Below are 17,225 nucleotides of genomic sequence, written 5' to 3'. Positions count from 1 at the left end.
GAGAGAGAGAGAGTAGTCGATTTCCCCACCAGAGCTGCCAGTGAGATTCAATGGGGTTCTGCTAAGAGGAGAAGAAAAAAAAAAAGAATGATTAGTTCTGAATACGGAGTCCAGGGGCCAAAAAAGAGAAAAAAGAGTACCTAGTCTACTAGGTATACTCCTTAGGTAGGTTAGGGAGAGAGTGTCGAAGGAGAAATCCAGGGCCAATGGATGGAGGGGAAAAGGGGGTGAAAGAAAAGAAGACTGCATCTGAAACCAGCCCAGAAAAAAAAAAAAAAAAAAAAAAAAAAGGAGTATTTCTCTTCCAACCTTCATGATTATTATTATGATTATTATTATGGAGTCTGCTGTCGTCGTCGTCTTGATTCTCCCATAATTAATAGTTGGAAATAGTGACTGGGTCTAGAGCGGTTCATGTCAGCTCTGGTACTCCACCCTCAATAGTTTGTTCGATACTGGAGATGAACCCATGGAAAGGAGAGAATAACTGAATGCGTTTCTCCAGTACTTTGTATACATAGTAGACTTTGGAGAATCAAAGGCATTGTTACTTGGTCATCCTAGCTCTGGGACTAACTAACTAGTTAACTGTATAATAAACGGCTTCCAACTTCTTTCACAGTCATGGAGCATACTCGATGTACTACTCCGTAGAAACTCGGATCCTGACTCCGACTTAGAGACTAGGGTTATTCTCGAGTCTAGAGGAGTCTTACGCCGTACGGAGTAGACTCAAAGGAATCATACGATAGGCGGGAAAGGGTTGAACTGATCGTCGCCAGGCAATTTCCCAGAGAGCCCATGGTCTGTGTTTCAGCATCCAATTTGGAAGTTGGAACCATGAGCGCATTCCGATTTCATCAGAGGATTTCTTTCGGTATGGTGAAGAAGGAAAACTGTTTGTCTGCTCAACCTGCAGTCACCATGCGTATGCGTGCAGGAGGAGGAATGTACCAGGAGCACAGAATGCAATACTGTATGCAGCAGCTCGAATCATCCACGTTTCCCCTCATGTTTCCTATCTGCTCCAGTCAGTTCTAAGACAAATCCTTCTGCCGTGTTTTCCTTTTTCTCTTTTTGGGAAGGAAAGCCCTCGGGAAGGATCCTTGGGTCCGCCACAGCTTAAAAAGTAACAAAGAGCTCTCCACACTTATTTCCACGGTTCGCGCCCTGCGGACCCCCAAAAATCCATCTTCTGTCCAGTGGCCTTTGGTCTCGGAAATTACCCTTCCTGGCTTGTTAACTATTAACAGTATTAGTTATATTAATCCTGCAAGAAAATTCCTTCCATCACATCACGATCCTGCACAGGCTGTCCCACAATGGCAGATACCCAGGGTCGGTATCGTGTCCGGTGCCTTGAGGGTTTTTCCCAACGCTTCAAAGCCAGGGAATCTGGAGAACCGAAAAACTTCAATGTCTCTGTTCAGGAGTTAGGAAAGAACCGGGATGGGAGAGGTTCAAACTTACAAAACCGACAGACTGCATATCTTATTCAAACTTTTGAGGAACGTGAGAGCAGTGACGGGCCAATGTGAGGCCCAGGCCCATTAGCGGCCCACAGGGATGTTTGTGATGAAACTTGACAGGTCAATGTGCGATATGATCATATTCCGGAGAAGGAGAAGAGCGTCATAAGTACTATTTGGATTCGATGTTCGAGACTCATAGTCGGACACGGATCGGGGAGGTAACGGTGAGTTCTCCGGATATCTCATCTTCTTAGACCTGTTTGGCCCGGGCGTAATCCAATACCAATAGCCTTGATCGAACTGAGACCAAGATGCGTGGGATCATCAAGCTGCAGGTGTCACGCCAATGATGCTCAAGTCACCGTCCTTATCGATTAACGGCGGCCAACGCAGGGACTGCAGGTTGTCAATGAGTGCACGGATGGCTATATTAATCTGAAGCAACGGACCAGGTGATAATGTGATAGATCCAAGTCTTTTCTTTATTGCCCTCGGTTCATGTCAATGATAGTCTTGAGTGTGTTATCAAAAGTTCAAAGCAGACTCACCTCCAACTTTGTTCTCGGATCCGATTCCCCCACTACCTGACTAATCAGACTCTACCTAGGTAACTAGTTAGTTAGCTAACAAACAAACAGAGTAATTAGTTACTCCAGAAATAATTATACTTCTAATCCTAGATACGAACCGAGGGGATCCCTGAATTAGCAAGTACCGATATACCGTTGGCCAGGCGAAAAGCACCACGCAACATGCCGCTCAACGCGCAAACGAAGGTCCTGTTCTTCGATATCTTCGGCACAACCGTGCAGTGGCGCACAAGCGTCACGAAAGCCCTCCAAGAAGCCAGCGCCAAAGCCCTGAGCGAGACCAGTCTACCCGGCGATGTCCGCGCCCAGGCGTCCGCCATGACAGACGACGACTGGCGCTGCATGGTCGAGGACTGGCGCGCCGCGTACAGCCGGTTCACACGTAGCTATGACCCGGCCCAGTCCCGGGGGCGATCGTTCGTCTCGATCGACCAGCACCACTACGATGCGCTCGTGGAGATCCTGTGCCAGCGACAGCTCGAGGGCCTCTTCCCCGAGGCGCAGCTCCGGGCCCTGGTTCTGAGCTGGCATGGTCTCGACCCCTGGGACGATACAGTGCCGGGATTGGCGCTGCTCGGGCGCCAGTTCCGCACGGCGGCGCTCTCCAACGCGAATGTGTCCCTGCTTGAGGATCTGGTCCGGCATGGGTCCCTGCCGTTCACGGATCTCGTGAGTGCGGAGACCTTTGCGGCGTATAAGCCGTCGCCGCGGGTGTATCTTGGGGCGGCGGGAAAGCTGGGGTTCCAGCCGGGTGAGTGTGCGCTTGTAGCTGCGCACTTGGACGATCTAAGGGGGGCCAAGGAATGCGGGTTTGGGACGATCTATGTTGAGCGAGTTGGCGAGGAGAAGCTGAAGCTGGAGGATGCGGTCGAGGAGGAGTATGTGGATTTGTCGGTGGAGTTTGGGAGCGGTGGGTTTGTGGAGATTGCGAGGTTGCTTGGGGTTCATGAGTAGTTTACCTAGGATGTATACAGAATATAACCACCTTTATTAAGATGCGAATAGGGACATATTGATGCGATGGATAAGTGTAGGTAACATAGGAGGCACCTGTACCTGATCTGGTCTGTTGGGAGAGAGACGGGACGTGGTATACTCGGTCCATCACAATTTGTCGCGTTGCTAACCTGGTGATCCTCACGGCTATCCATTTAATTGATCTGACAGACTTTGACATTGTGCTTGTCTGAGTTTGTGAGCGTACGTCGTTGTCGTTGTAGCACCTAGTTTACTTGCTGATCATTTACTCCATAGAGTACAAGATATCTACCTGGATACGTACGTCTTTGCTCCTGTTGAGCCCATTCAGAGACAGCTCCATGCTAAGAAATGCCTCATGCCTCATCACTGCTCTGTCCGTCCAGAGGATATCGTGTGGAGTATGTAACTAACAACGAACTATTGGAGATCGACCACGGTATACTTGCCACCTAACGGTTTCCCCCCCCTGCAGATCGCATTGTTATAGCATCATCCAATCGATTCTTGGAGTCATAGGGCAGCAAATAAAAGCATTCGGCCGAAGCGACAGCGGAATGAGCCTTTAGAAGCTTTCCAACGCCCAATCACCGAGATTATCCCTAGTGAAGGCTGTGCCGCAGGTTCATCCAATAAGGGACCTCAATACGTACTCTGTACATACCTACACTGATGATAACTACCTAGATAGGTAGAGTACACTGTATCTGTGGCTGACATTAGTTCTGTGGCGAGATGTGCTCCACTAACCAGGCTGGAATAATTCTATCTGCATGAGAAGGACTCCGTAGTTCAGCATCTCCTTAGCAGGATCCTGGCCGTTGCATGCGCTGGATCCCGATCATGCAGGCCCATGCAAGTTGGCGATTCCTCTCGGTACAATCATGTGTGCACCGTCCGTATTTATTATTACTTATTTAATTTGAATTTTAGAGAGAAATAAGCCCTCGGACCGCAAGATGGCCTGACGGAAAATGTGCCGTACTCCGTACAATGTTGGATTATATAGATGAGGCCTTAGTTCCCCACGTGGGAGAGAAAAACGGGCCCTGGGGCATTTTACTATTTAGTATTTTCCTAGTATTCCGTCTATGATCGATCAGGTTCTCAATTTGCATGATGGTTCCAGTTTTAGGTTGGGAAAAAGAATCTGAACAGTGTATACTGTATAGGCAATTGTTGCCCTTCTGGGTCTAGCTACTTGATAGCTTCATGCTCTCTTTTATGGCGTATTTCTTCGGATGCTGGCAAGTTGTACCTGGACCGGGCCGGACATGTATCTGCATCAGTACTCATATTAATAGGGGTACATCTCCACTCTATCTAGCATCATGGACCTGCCGAGGAGATAATACAGTAGTAGTCCCTTTTAGCCACGGCTGGAAGATGTACATATTTCTATGAAGACTAGAAAGATCATCTCTCTCCCCTTTTTCATTTTCTTTTGGCTACCCCTGGTACTCCGTAATTTGAGGCCGGAATATAATCCCGCCAGTATAGAGAGAGTCCCGAGAACCAGGGAGATGGTGATTAGCCTTCCCACTATTGTCCGCGGAATGTTCGATTTCTTCCGGTTGGAGTAAGAAATGACTGGTAGGATATCATAATTACCTCTCGCAACCTGACAATATGTATTATAATAATATCATTCATCTAATCTGTAATGTAGGTATATACCACTCAATCCTCCTCTCCCACCCCACGGTAGTTCCATGCTTGGAAATTTCAGCCCCTCTACCTTTGTTTCTTTTTCTTTCTTTTCTTTCTAAATCCTCCTGCTCTTACTTGCTGGCCAAGCCTTTTTTTGTCTAGGTCGTGTCCATTTCCCCCTCCTGACTCGCCAGATGAGATAAGAAAGTCATCATTCCAGATCTCTCTCTCGCTCTCTCCCTCTCCCTCTCTCCCTCTCTCTCTCTCTCTCTCTCTACACTGCTGGCGATCATTTTTCTCTCCTCCCCCTCACGTGGCAGATTCAGTTGTGAGGCAATCATTCTGTGTGTCTCACTCTCTTGTTACAGAGTACTCTCTTTCTGTAATATCCCCCCCCCCCCTCATTCTCTCTTTTCGATTCGATTATCACAATTATTATTATCCTGCATCTGCGCGGAGTTCCGGTCCAGTTGATTTGAGCTGTTGGTCGCCGCTCATTTGCGACAGCTGCTCGAGTCCCGAAATCTTTAGAGGTGAACTCGTTCTCTCGCTCTTATCCTTTCCTGTTTTCTCTCCCCCCTCCCTCTCTCCCTCTTCCTTCGCCTCCGCTGCACTCTCTGCTCGATCGGTCCAAGGTACGTGTGGTTTTGGCCAGCTGAAAATTTATCCCCTCCTGTCCTTCCCGGCATTGGCATGTGTGGTTGGACGCCCACCTAAAGCATCCAGGTTGATTTCTCCGGTGGCTAATCACACTACCCAAATAGCCCCGTTTTTTCTCTAGGCTCAGCGTTTCGCAACGCTCCGCTTCCGCGTGTCCGTCCGTGCTTTTCTTTCTCTGGAGCCTTGATAGATATCTTCACACCTTTTTCTTCCTCTCTACATTCAATACCTTTTTTTTTTTTTTTTTTGCCATCTCTCGCCCCCTCCCCGATATTATTTTTCCATCTCCTCTCCTCACCCTTCTGGGATCCCGTCCTATTATTCGTCTGCGTGATTTACGGCATCGAAATCGGCCGCCATGTCGGGAAAAATGACGTTGTATAAGTTGGTGGTGCTGGGGGATGGTGGTGTTGGAAAAACCGCGCTCACAATTCAGGTTAGTTTCTTGAACAACCCCCCACCTCCTCGCCGATGACAATCGCAATGGGCCTGTGACTGAACTCGATCCGTGGTGGGTGTTCTAATAGCTTTGTTTAAATCACTTCGTCGAGACCTACGACCCAACCATCGAAGACTCGTACCGAAAACAAGTGGTGATCGACCAGCAATCCTGCATGTTGGAGGTCCTCGATACTGCTGGTCAAGAAGAATATACCGCACTACGTGACCAATGGATCCGCGATGGGGAAGGCTTTGTCCTCGTTTACAGCATCACCTCCCGCGCCTCCTTCGCTCGCATAACCAAGTTCTATAGCCAGATCAAGATGGTCAAGGAATCGGCCAATTCGAGCTCTCCATCGGGCGCCAGCTACCTCAGCTCCCCTATCAACTCGCCCACTGGCCCTCCTCTTCCCGTTCCCGTGATGCTGGTGGGCAACAAGAGCGACAAGGCCGTCGAACGCGCAGTCTCCGCACAAGAGGGCCAAGCCCTCGCGAAAGATTTGGGATGCGAATTTGTCGAGGCGTCCGCGAAGAATTGCATCAACGTGGAAAAGGCATTTTACGATGTGGTGCGCATGTTGCGCAACCAGCGCATGCAACAACAACGACCTCAGGACCGACGACCGACCGGCTTGGGTCCGATGCGCGACTCTGGTCCCGAATACCCCAAATCCTTCCGCCCCGACCGTTCCAGACATCGCAGTGGGTTCCGGTGTACAATTCTGTGAGCTTGAGGTGAAGGTTGTCGATACAGTTAGGCCTGGTCGATTGATTTCTATTTCTGGCTGTCATTGCGAGTGGCTGAGATACGGCAGGACCCTTGCGGTTTTTCTTGTTTTTATTCCTTCGGTTTCGCGATCCTCCAGCCCACTGTTCGACCCGCCACCTCAGCCTCTTCTTCTTCTTCTTCTTCTTCTTCTTCTTCTTCTTCTTCTTCTTCTTCTTCTTCTTTTTTTTTTTTTTTTTTTATCTTACCCCTTTTTTTTTACATTTCTCTATCCAACCACTTTTTAGAGAGTTCATGCGAGCTTGCTCCATCTATATATACTTCTCTTGTTTATATTGGCTGCAAGAAGCCTTGCCGGTCCTCAGGCTCTTTACGCGGTGCTCAGTCTACTTTCTCTGTGCCTTCCCCTGTTACGCCTCATCTTTATTAGCGGAAATCTGCTTGGCTGCAATGGTGGATATGTGAATATGCTTGATGCATGAACTATGGATATTATCGTTATGTGTGGGAGGGGATCCCCTGAGTTTGTCGCAGGGTGTTTGGGGCATGTGGGCATCTTAACCGTATGTTTCAAGGGGCTGGGGACCCAAGATCTGTACTCGGACCATAGAGCACTCTTCCCCCCGGAACGCCTTGGATTTTCATCCTTCTACCTTTGATATCTTCATCCCCTTTCTTTTCGATCTATTTCCTCCTGAATCTCTCGGTTCCCCCGACTCTACTACTCCGACTCCCTGGATGGATGGTCTCGACGGGGACTGGAATTTCTCGGATAGAGATGGACTAGGAGGATTCCTCCCAGGTGGTTGAGACGAGGAGATTAGCTGGGTTTAGTGAGGGAGACTTGGTAAGGCGGGGGATGACGGGACGGAGCGGCAGAGTCGACCGTTTAGCAGGCATTGCGATATGATACCCTACGGCGGCTACTGAGCTTTGAGTTAGTGCCTTTTTTTTTTGTTCTCCGATGCATTTGCCCGCAAGCAATTCAACCGAAAAGATCCCGGATTTGATGAATACATTCGTGACCGATAGAACCATCCGCCATCCACGGAGAAGCATTACTAAAATTGGAATTATACATGCGGAGGACATAATAAATAAAAAAGAATACAATAATATCAGATGCTTCAAATTCAAGTTCTTTCCGGCAGTGTGTCGGTAGTTAGTCCTGCGTCCATACCCCAGACACGGAACAACCAGTGCGGGGAAAGCTCTCTCCTCCAAGCCCAGGGAAGATCCATTCATCATCCATCCACCCGACCCTCGGTTGGTCTCGATTCCTTCTTTTATTCTTATGTGAAAGGTGATCCGCTGGTGTCTCTTCCCGGGTTACTCCTCTTCTCGCAACTCGACTCCCCTCTATTCGGATCCTGTCAACACAGCGAGCGTACCTTGCTTGCATCATCTGGTACAGGAATCTATCCAACCATGCCTCTTCACCCCCAGCAGCAAGTGCATGCGGCCTCACTCCAAGACCCGGAAAGCTTTTGGTCCCGTCACGCAGAGGAGCTCCACTGGCATCGTAAGCCGTCCCGTGCACTTCATCGATCCACCAAGGCCCTTCCCAGTGGCGCTGTTCATGATCATTGGGCCTGGTTTCCGGACGGGGAAATTTCCACCACCTACAACTGTGTTGACCGTCACGTACAGAATGGCAACGGGGACAATGTCGCTATCATCTGGGACTCTCCCGTGACGAACACCAGAGAGAAGTACACCTACCGACAGTTGCAGGATGAAGTTGAAGTCCTCGCGGGCGTGCTAAGGGAAGAAGGGGTCCGCAAGGGAGATGTGGTCATCATTTACAGTAATCCCCTGGTTTTTTTTTATTTATTTTTATTCTCTCTCTCTCTCGTGACTGAGTGAAACCCCTGCTAATTCAAGTGCAGTGCCTATGGTCCCCGCGGCCCTGATCGGTGCTCTAGCAATTGCGAGACTGGGGGCTATCCATGCCGCCGTCTTTGGCGGGTTTGCAGCCAAGTCGCTTGCCCAGCGCATTGAAGCTGCACGACCACGGGCGATCCTCACGGCGTCCTGTGGAATTGAAGGCTCCAAGGGTCCCATTCCCTATCGACCACTGGTGGAGGGAGCAATTGAAGCTAGCAGCTTCAACCCGGAAAAGGTGCTTGTGTGGCAGCGCGATCAGCTGCGGTGGGACAATCCCGACAAGGTGCGAGGACAACGGGATTGGCAGTGCTTGGTGAAGAGTGCGCGGGTACGCGGTATTCGGGCTGGTCCAGTGCCGGTCAAGAGCACAGACGGGCTATATATCATCTACACCAGTGGTATAGTTTCTTAACAACCCCTCCTTTTTCAGAAAAAAAAAAAAAAAACTGATGATAATGTGCAGGTACCACTGGACTTCCTAAAGGAATTGTTCGGGAGGCAGGTGGGCATGCAGTCGGTCTCAGCTTATCGATCAAGTACCTGTTCGATATCCACGGGCCTGGTGATGTCATGTTCTGCGCTTCCGACATTGGATGGGTCGTGGGCCACTCATATATCCTCTACGCACCGCTGCTGGTGGGGGCAACGACCGTGTTGTTTGAAGGCAAGCCTGTGGGGACCCCCGATGCGGGGACCTTTTGGAGAATCGTGGCGGAGCACAAGGCCAATGTGCTGTTCACTGCACCCACGGCGCTTCGAGCCATCCGCAAGGATGACCCCGACAACCGCTATTTTGAAGCAGCTGCCGGGAACGGAAACCTACGGCACCTACGGGCTCTATTCCTCGCGGGCGAAAGGAGCGAGCCTGGCATTGTGCGGACTTATCAGGACCTGCTAACCAAACACGCCGCTCCTGGGGCTGTGGTCGTGGACAATTGGTGGTCATCGGAATCCGGATCTCCTATTTCGGGGCTGGCGCTTCGAAGCGCGGTGGGACGGGCGGCACCGCAGCGTGAGGAATTTTTTGAAGCTGCACCATTGGCTATTCGTCCTGGTTCCGCGGGGCTGCCAATGCCAGGGTTTGACGTGCGAGTGGTCAACGATGCGGGAGTAGAGGTGGCCCCAGGGACAATGGGGAACATTGTGATGGCCCCGCCGTTGGCTCCGACGGCGTTCACGAGACTCTTCAACGATGACGAGAGATTCTACAGGGGGTACCTCAGGCGGTTCAACGGACGATGGCTGGACACGGGCGACGCCGGCATGATCGACGGGGACGGGTATATCCATGTAATGTCGCGTTCCGACGACATTATCAACGTAGCCGCGCATCGATTCAGCACAGGTCTGTCTGTCTTTCTTTTTTTTTCCCCTTTCGATTCTAAGCGGAACTAATCAACACCGAAAAAAAAAAAAATTAAAAATAAAAATAGGCGCCATCGAACAGGTCATCCTCTCCCATCCGGACATCAGCGAAGCCAGCGTGGTGGGCATCCCAGACGCCCTGAAGGGCCATCTCCCCTTTGCCTTTGTGCAGCTCAAGCAGCCCCCCGGAGGCGCTGCGCTGCCGGCGCGCCCGACGCGAGAACTGTTCAACGCCGTCAACCAGCTCGTCCGCGAGCAGATCGGGGCGATCGCGTCGCTGGGCGGCATGATCCAGGGCCAGGGGATGATCCCCAAGACGCGCAGCGGTAAGACATTGCGGCGGGTGCTGCGGGAACTGGTGGAGCAGGGGGTCCTCCGGGGGGAGTACGCTGGGGCCGTGAGTATTCCACCGACGGTGGAGGATGCGTCGGTAGTGGAGGTAGCGCGGGAGAGGGTGCGGGAGTATTTTGCCAAGGCGAAACTCTAGCTAACTAAGTATACTTGCCGTCACTTAACTATACACAAGGGAAAGAATAGTAGTAAGAATTAAACAATTAACAAAATAATCAATATCCATCAAGAACTCGAATTGAAAGTAAGTAATGACAAAAAGGTATCTTCTCCTTCTCCTCCTCCTCCTCCTCCTCATCCTCACTCATTCATTCACTCACTTCATTCACCAAACAGTAAAGTAAAGTAAAGTGGAGTAAAGTAAAGTAAATAGCCTTACAAAAGATAAGCCACGAGCCCGAAAACCCCCGCCAGCCCGGCCCCAGCACCCACAGCCAGACGAGACGCCGCGCCCGTGAACGTCGGGCCCGCAGGCGAAGTGGCGGACCCGGTGGCGGCCACGTTGGTCGGAGCAGCGGAGACCAGGGAGCTCGAGGCGGAGGAGACCGCCGCGGCGGAGCTTCCTGATGCTGATCCTGAGCCCGGGATGACGGGGACAGAGGAAGCGGGGACGGCGATAGAAGTGGGGGAGGTGCTTTTTTTTTTATCATTAGTTTTTTTTTTTTTTTTTTTTTCAGGATTTCAGGAGGAGAAGAGGGCTAGGGGTCGTACCAGGTGGTGCAGCGGGTGACGGTGGAGGTGATCAGGGGACGAGTGACGGTGTAAGGGCCGTTTGAGAGGGTGACGATTCCGGCCTATTTAGTTAGTTTATATATATATTTCATGTATATAATTCAGAATGTATCATGGAAACGTACCGATGGCACAGCAATGGTCTCGGATCCAGCCGTCAGGGTCGTGGCTTCGGGACAGAACGTGGTATACTCGGTGACCACGACAGTCGTGTACTCTTCTTCGGCGGAGACAGAGGCAACGGCACCTGCGGCGAGAGCAGCAACAACGGTAGCAGCGAAAGAGAACTTCATTTTGGCTGAGAGAGAGAAGTTAAAAAAGGTATAAAAGGTTGAAGAAGAAAAGATATGTGAATTGAGAGTGTATAAGTTGTCAAGAGTGTAAAGAGTGTACTCGGTGCAAGACCGGAAAGGTTGGCAGACGGACGGAGGAAGTGAGAGACTGGAGAAGAAGAAGAAGAAGAAGAAGATGAAGAAGAAGGAGAAAAGAGAGAGATTAATATAACTCAGGAGTCAACTAACTAACTAGCGCTTTAGTTTGATTTCCCCTTACAATTGACAGGATCTCCACGTTCCCATTGCATGTGTTGGACCAGTTAAAGAGTCCCGTCCAGGCAATAGTCTCCTTGCTCTTTGTCCACTGGGATATGTATGTACTATGTTCTTTCAGTCTTACCACACAAGCAAGGCAAGTCTAGACTGTCTCGTACTTTTCGGTTCGCCCAGGAGAAAACTCAAGAGATAAAATGGTGGTATTCATTATTCTAGATCTAGTCTGCATCCTATTCCAGTACTCATCAACCTGACTTGGTCGTACACAACTTTCCAATCTGGTGGTTCATTGTCCCTAATGGATGGTGAGAGGCGGGGACATGGCCGCATCGCCCGGGAATCAACTCGAAAGCCGTTCCACGAGATCTGACCAGCAAGACGCCATTCTTCATTTTGGATTTAGTTGTGTGAGGGAAGAAATCCAAATTGCGAGACGGAGCCGATTTTAAAAAGGGGGGTTCCACGTGACACCCGTAAGCGAGGGATTATCGTTTGTCCGCTGCACAGACCATGTCGGAGATGCTATCCCCAATTCGGCTTAGTCCCGTTGGCTTCCCGCGGGCAACGGCGGACGTCACGTTGTCCGAAGATACGAACGGCGGAGAGAGCTGCCTTCCTATCTACTTACTTATACTCGCGCCTTTTCTTCTTCGTCTTCCTCTTTCTCTTCCGCTTTTCCTCGTTGTCTGCCTCCTTCTCCAGCTCTATCTCGCCTCAGATCCCCAATCCTATATTCGTCATGCTGGGTCGCTGTGGTCGACAGGCCTCGCGCCTGCTCCCGCGTCCTGCCACCACCACTCCTCTCCGACCGCTCCCCGTGCAATGGCATCGCATGGTGTCGTCAGCCTCTGGAGATGGTCAGCAAACGGTGCGCGATTCGATTTCTCCCAGGATGAGGCCAACCGCATAGCTAATTGGTGTAGCTCCTCTCCGCGTCGCTCAAAGAAGCTGACCCCACGGTTTTCAGCATCGTCCAAAAGGTGGGCCTGCTGCCGCCCTCCCGCGGGCGCATCGCAACTCCGGCTGACCCCAATTGCAGGAGAAAAAACGCCAGCAGCACTTTATCAACTTGATCCCCTCCGAGAACTTCACGTCCCAGGCCGTTCTGGACGCCCTGGGCAGTGTAATGCAAAGTTTGTGCTTGCAACCCGGCCATTGAGCCCTCAATACTAAGTCCCAGCTAGATAAATACTCCGAGGGATATCCCGGTGCCAGATACTACGGTGGAAACGAGTTTATCGATGAGGCCGAGAGGCTCTGCCAGCAACGCGCTCTTGAAACTTTCCGTCTGAACCCCGAGGAATGGGGTGTCAATGTACAGCGTGAGGCTGCCCGGGAAACCCCCCCCCTCGCCCCCCCTCCTTGGTAAAGAAGAAAGTTAACCTGGACAGCTCTTTCTGGTTCCCCCGCCAATCTGTATGCCATTTCCGCCCTCCTCAACACACACGACCGTCTGATGGGTCTGGATCTCCCCCATGGAGGCCATCTATCCCATGGTTATCAGACCCCCACCAAGAAGATCTCCTTCATCTCCAAATACTTCGAGACCCTGCCCTACCGTCTGGATGAGTCGACCGGTCTGATCGATTACGACGCCCTCGAGAAGCAGGCCCTGCTTTACCGTCCCAAGCTCATCATCGCCGGTACCTCGGCCTACAGCCGTCTGATTGACTACGCCCGCATGCGTCAGATTGCCGACCAAGCCGGGGCCTACCTCCTCAGTGATATGGCGCACATCTCCGGTCTGGTCGCCGCCGATGTGCTCCCCTCTCCATTCGCTTATTCCGACGTCGTGACCACCACTACCCACAAGTCCCTCCGCGGTCCTCGTGGAGCCATGATCTTCTACCGCAAGGGCGTCCGCCGGACGGACAAGAAGGGCAACCCGGAGATGTATGACCTCGAGGGCCCCATCAACGCTTCGGTCTTCCCCGGCCATCAAGGTGGCCCTCACAACCACACCATCACTGCGCTGGCTGTTGCTCTGCAGCAGGCGCAGTCGCCCGAGTTCAAGGCCTACCAGGAGACGGTCCTGGCCAACGCCCAGGCCCTCTCCGAGCGCCTCGGCGGTCCCCTCAGCAGCGGGGGGCTAGGCTACAACATCGTCTCCGGCGGCACCGACAACCACCTTGTCCTGGTTGACCTGAAGAACCGTGGCGTGGACGGAGCCCGCGTCGAGCGTGTCCTGGAGCTGTGCGGGGTTGCCAGCAACAAGAACACCGTCCCCGGTGACCGCTCCGCTCTGAAGCCCGGCGGTCTCCGCCTGGGAACGCCCGCGATGACCACTCGGGGATTCCAGCCCGATGACTTCCGCCGGGTTGCGGATATTGTCGACCGGGCCGTGACGATCACACAGAAGCTGGACAAGACGGCCCGGGAGAGTGCCACTGCCAAGGGAGTCAAGAACCCCAATACCGTCAAGGCGTTCCTGGACTACGTTGGCGGAGGGGAGGAGATTTCCGAGATTGTGCTGTTGCGACAAGAAGTGGAGGATTGGGCGGGTACCTTTAGTCTTCCATGGGCGAAGGATTAGATTTTTTTTTTTTTTATGTATTATGTTTCAACACTGATGAGAGCCTCAACGTTAGATTTCTTTTTATTTCAATATCCTACTTTATTTATTACTGAATTAAGAACCTCCACGGAATTTATATCACGTCAAACTGTGTCCGGTGCTAGAGCTTAGATGATTATGCGACCGGTGGATGCCCAAATATTTCCCTTTGCGGAAAAAACTGATGGTATACAGAAATTCGGCTGCCTATTTTTTCTTGTAATGCCTATAGTTAAACTGGTTAATAATAAGATAAAATAAAAATAACATCATCATCATCATCATCATCTACGGAGTAACCGTTATTAGCCACAGCTGAACTGACGTCGGCTGTGCAAGATTCTTAACCTCTCCATCGTTTCTCTCCCTTTTCTTCTCTCGTCTTCATCCTCTCCCTCTTCCTTTCTTCCCCATCAACGAAATCTACCTTGGACTACGATTTACATGGATCAAATTCGTCGTAAAGATACCACCAAGGGCCCTCCCCTGAGGATCCTGTCGCTGGGTAAGACTCGCCACTTTCCCCTCTCCCTCTATCCCCCTCCAGACACCCAACACTAACGGATTAGACGGCGGTGGCGTGCGAGGTTACTCCATGCTTATCCTCCTCCAGGAGCTCATGCATCGGATCTATGTCGAAACTGAAGGAAAGCCCCCGCATCGCGACCAGATCCCCAAGCCATGCGACTATTTCGACCTCATCGCCGGCACCGGAACGGGCGGCTTGATCGCTCTCATGCTGGGGCGCTTACGCCTCGACCTCGAGACCTGCAAGGATGTCTACGTGCGCATGACTCGCCGTGTGTTTGAGACCGACAAGACTATCGCCGGCATCCCCTTCCGGTCGACCCTGTTCAAGGCCTCGAAGTTGGAAGACGCGATCCGCGAGTGTGTGCGCGAACATACCGTTTTCGAGGCCGAGGGTAACGATCTCTCGTCGAATAATCCGACTAGCCCGACAGATGCCCCGTTCAGTCCGGCGTCCTTTTCTACGGCTTCGATTCCCCAACGGTCGGGCAGCCGCGCCAGTATTGGTAGCCAGGGAACAGGCCATTCTGCGACGAACCGCAACTCGGCTTTTATTAATGGTCTGCGCTGGGGCAATCCAAATGCGCTTCTATATGACAATAGGGAAACCCGGACAAAAACGTATGACTTCTCTCTTTCCTTTTCCTGTTTCGGTCGTGCTAACCGTTCCCAGTGCTGTCACTGCCTTGTACAAGGGAACCCCCAAGAATGGGGCCGCCGTCCTCCTCCGATCCTACGATTCCCGCCGAGAGCCTGCTCCCGAGTTCAACTGTACCATCTGGCAAGCTGGTCGCGCTACATCCGCGACTGGCCTGGCTTTCAAACCCATTCAGATCGGACAGCACATGTTCATCGACGAAGGCCCCGGCACGTACAACCCCTCGCCCCAGATTCTCGACGAAGCGACCGTCAACGAATGGCCGGGCCGAGAAGTCGGCGTTTTCATCAGTGTCGGGACCGGGAAGCGCCCACCAAACACGAACAGTCGCCAGCACGAGTGGTGGGAGGACTTTTTTGGAGACGCTCTCGGAACATTCGCCGAGGCTCGTCGTCGGCTGATCTCGAAGATCGAAGGCTGCGAGGATATCCATCGGGACATGCTTCGCGATCATCTCCCGAAGCGCAACGTGAACAAGGACCACTATTATCGGCTGAATGTGGAAGTTGGCGTGGGGGAGTTCGGCATGAACGAGTGGAACCGCCTGGCCGACATCAGCACCAACACCCGCCGCTACCTCACCCGGCCGGACGTGAAGAAGATGATCCTCGACGCCAGCGTCAAGTTCGCAAAGATCGAGCGCATGCACCGCCGGCTTGCCGCCGCCGCCGCTGCCGCCGGGGGCCCAGGGTTCGACCCCAACTCGATTCTTTACGATGACGACCATTCCTCCTTGGCTCCGAGCCCTCAACTGTCGGCCGTGACGCCGGCGGGACCACCTCCACCGCCGCACCCGATCGCCTTCGAACTGCCTGCCGAGCTACCGGGCGACTTTTTCCCACTCCAGTATCCCTCGGAAGACCAGATCACGCGCCCATCCTCTGGCCGAGCATCCGGCAGCGACCTCGTCTCGCCAGAGCACAGTCGGCCGCCATCCCAGGCATACGGGTCGCCGCCTCTTCTGAGCGTCGAGCAGGGCTATGATCCCGGCCGTCTGACGAACCTCGCCCCGCCCGTCCCTCCCAAGACACCGATGCCATATCCGGACCCGGTCGAGTTACCGGGGATTCCCATGCCGATGCCATCAATGGGGGGGGGAAGTCACCCCCCGATCGCGTCGACCGCTCGACCGCCGTATCCGATTGACGAGGCACCGGTGGTGAACAAGCAGCGGAAACCGAGTTATCATGTGCGATGAATTTTTTTTTTTTTTTTTTCTATCATTATTGGCGTTGCATGTATATATATATATACCCTTAGAGTAATGGATTATGACTGTTTACTTATCGATGGACTACGTATGTAGATGTAGATATATACTCTTCAGTCGTAGTCGTAGTCGTAGTCGTAGTATAAAGTACCAACTGTAGTTTTTGCCATAGTTCACCGAACCCGCCACGCATATGCACCACGGGTTGTTGCAGCTGAAACGGCACCAATCTTAGTATATATAACTATATACTCATATATTATATACTCATATAATATACTCATATAATAATTATATGAGTATCAGAGTCATTTCCATTCTATTGATTTATACTCTATACCCTATAATTAATCAGAATCAAGGAATCAAGGAATCAGTCGGGATTATGTAACAAACAAATACAAATCCCAACCAATACAAGGAATATATATATATCACTTTCTCCCAAGGTACTGTACTACTCAGAAGTACTCCGTATCTCGCACAAGATCACATTAACTTACCTACCAAACGAAACTAGGTAGGTAGGTCCATACGTGGTTGCTCTCCCGGCCACTCGATCAAACGGGATCGTCTGACGGTGGATGAACCCAACCAATCAGGTCCCTACCTACCTACCCTGACAGCTTTCTTTCTTTCTTTCTTTCTTTCTTTCTCCTTGGGTTCGATCACGGGCGCAACGGAGTACGCCGTCTGTATGTGTACGGAGTACTCGTACTCTGTATGTATGTATGTATGTATGTATGTATGTATGTCAGGATGGATGGTCGATCGCGCACGGGTAACCGCGGAACATGCAATGTACGGTTATTTACTGCTTGCAGAGCCCACCGGTTAAGTACTAGTAGTAGTACTAGTAGTAGTACTACTA

General features: G+C 51.7%; 8 protein-coding genes across 8 annotated transcripts; 7 read left to right on the top strand and 1 right to left on the bottom strand.

Moving 5' to 3' along the window:
• Positions 1–2,117: 2,117 nt before the first annotated feature.
• Positions 2,118–3,609, top strand: P175DRAFT_0559449 (haloacid dehalogenase, type II; the record flags this gene model as incomplete). Its single annotated transcript, XM_040900923.1, has 3 exons — positions 2,118–3,012; positions 3,317–3,441; positions 3,560–3,609. Exons 1-3 carry the CDS (start codon positions 2,225–2,227, stop codon positions 3,607–3,609), a joined length of 963 nt encoding a protein of 320 aa, XP_040750024.1. The 5' UTR covers positions 2,118–2,224.
• Positions 3,610–4,327: 718 nt separating this feature from the next.
• On the top strand, positions 4,328–4,647 carry P175DRAFT_0503429 (uncharacterized protein). The gene has a single exon (XM_040897634.1). It carries the CDS (start codon positions 4,441–4,443, stop codon positions 4,621–4,623), a length of 183 nt encoding a protein of 60 aa, XP_040750023.1. The 5' UTR covers positions 4,328–4,440; the 3' UTR covers positions 4,624–4,647.
• Positions 4,648–5,225: 578 nt separating this feature from the next.
• On the top strand, positions 5,226–5,650 carry P175DRAFT_0463369 (uncharacterized protein; the record flags this gene model as incomplete). The annotated part of the gene is made up of 1 exon (XM_040894814.1): positions 5,226–5,650. A coding segment is annotated over one exon (246 nt), but the record flags the coding sequence as incomplete, so codon positions are not given.
• rasB (Ras small monomeric GTPase RasB) lies at positions 5,226–6,739 on the top strand. The gene is made up of 3 exons (XM_040897633.1): positions 5,226–5,325; positions 5,455–5,786; positions 5,878–6,739. The coding sequence occupies exons 2-3, from the start codon at positions 5,721–5,723 to the stop codon at positions 6,517–6,519; spliced, it is 708 nt and encodes a 235-aa protein (XP_040750021.1). The 5' UTR covers positions 5,226–5,325; positions 5,455–5,720; the 3' UTR covers positions 6,520–6,739.
• Positions 6,740–7,946: 1,207 nt separating this feature from the next.
• P175DRAFT_0442906 (putative acyl-CoA synthetase) lies at positions 7,947–10,257 on the top strand (the record flags this gene model as incomplete). Its single annotated transcript, XM_040894145.1, has 4 exons — positions 7,947–8,325; positions 8,408–8,803; positions 8,869–9,750; positions 9,839–10,257. The coding sequence occupies 4 exons, from the start codon at positions 7,947–7,949 to the stop codon at positions 10,255–10,257; spliced, it is 2,076 nt and encodes a 691-aa protein (XP_040750020.1).
• Positions 10,258–10,496: 239 nt separating this feature from the next.
• Positions 10,497–11,146, bottom strand: P175DRAFT_0494992 (putative GPI anchored protein; the record flags this gene model as incomplete). The annotated part of the gene is made up of 3 exons (XM_040896046.1): positions 10,497–10,755; positions 10,833–10,915; positions 10,979–11,146. 3 exons carry the CDS (start codon positions 11,144–11,146, stop codon positions 10,497–10,499), a joined length of 510 nt encoding a protein of 169 aa, XP_040750019.1.
• Positions 11,147–12,143: 997 nt separating this feature from the next.
• On the top strand, positions 12,144–14,186 carry P175DRAFT_0559445 (serine hydroxymethyltransferase; the record flags this gene model as incomplete). Its single annotated transcript, XM_040900922.1, has 5 exons — positions 12,144–12,272; positions 12,328–12,384; positions 12,444–12,537; positions 12,589–12,726; positions 12,796–14,186. The coding sequence occupies 5 exons, from the start codon at positions 12,144–12,146 to the stop codon at positions 13,935–13,937; spliced, it is 1,560 nt and encodes a 519-aa protein (XP_040750018.1). The 3' UTR covers positions 13,938–14,186.
• A 147-nt stretch (positions 14,187–14,333) lies between these two features.
• On the top strand, positions 14,334–16,672 carry P175DRAFT_0503424 (putative Patatin-like serine hydrolase). Its single transcript, XM_040897632.1, has 3 exons — positions 14,334–14,463; positions 14,528–15,107; positions 15,160–16,672. Exons 1-3 carry the CDS (start codon positions 14,403–14,405, stop codon positions 16,340–16,342), a joined length of 1,824 nt encoding a protein of 607 aa, XP_040750017.1. The 5' UTR covers positions 14,334–14,402; the 3' UTR covers positions 16,343–16,672.
• Positions 16,673–17,225: the final 553 nt, after the last annotated feature.

The sequence above is a fragment of the Aspergillus ochraceoroseus genome, assembly GCF_002846915.1.
Source record: "Aspergillus ochraceoroseus IBT 24754 chromosome Unknown P175scaffold_7, whole genome shotgun sequence".
NCBI classification, from domain to species: Eukaryota; Fungi; Ascomycota; class Eurotiomycetes; order Eurotiales; family Aspergillaceae; genus Aspergillus; species Aspergillus ochraceoroseus.
The sequence above is the reverse complement of the archived record's forward strand: the minus strand, read 5'-3'. Positions and strand labels throughout refer to the sequence as shown.

Coding starts and splice junctions, on each gene's coding strand:
- rasB (XM_040897633.1), top strand. CDS start 5,721: ATGACGTTGTATAAGTTGGTGGTGCTGGGGGATGGTGGTGTTGGAAAA. Junction 5,787..5,877: donor AAACCGCGCTCACAATTCAG/GTTAGTTTCTTG, acceptor GTGTTCTAATAG/CTTTGTTTAAATCACTTCGT.
- P175DRAFT_0503429 (XM_040897634.1), top strand. CDS start 4,441: ATGAAGACTAGAAAGATCATCTCTCTCCCCTTTTTCATTTTCTTTTGG.
- P175DRAFT_0503424 (XM_040897632.1), top strand. CDS start 14,403: ATGGATCAAATTCGTCGTAAAGATACCACCAAGGGCCCTCCCCTGAGG. Junction 14,464..14,527: donor CCTGAGGATCCTGTCGCTGG/GTAAGACTCGCC, acceptor CTAACGGATTAG/ACGGCGGTGGCGTGCGAGGT. Junction 15,108..15,159: donor AGGGAAACCCGGACAAAAAC/GTATGACTTCTC, acceptor AACCGTTCCCAG/TGCTGTCACTGCCTTGTACA.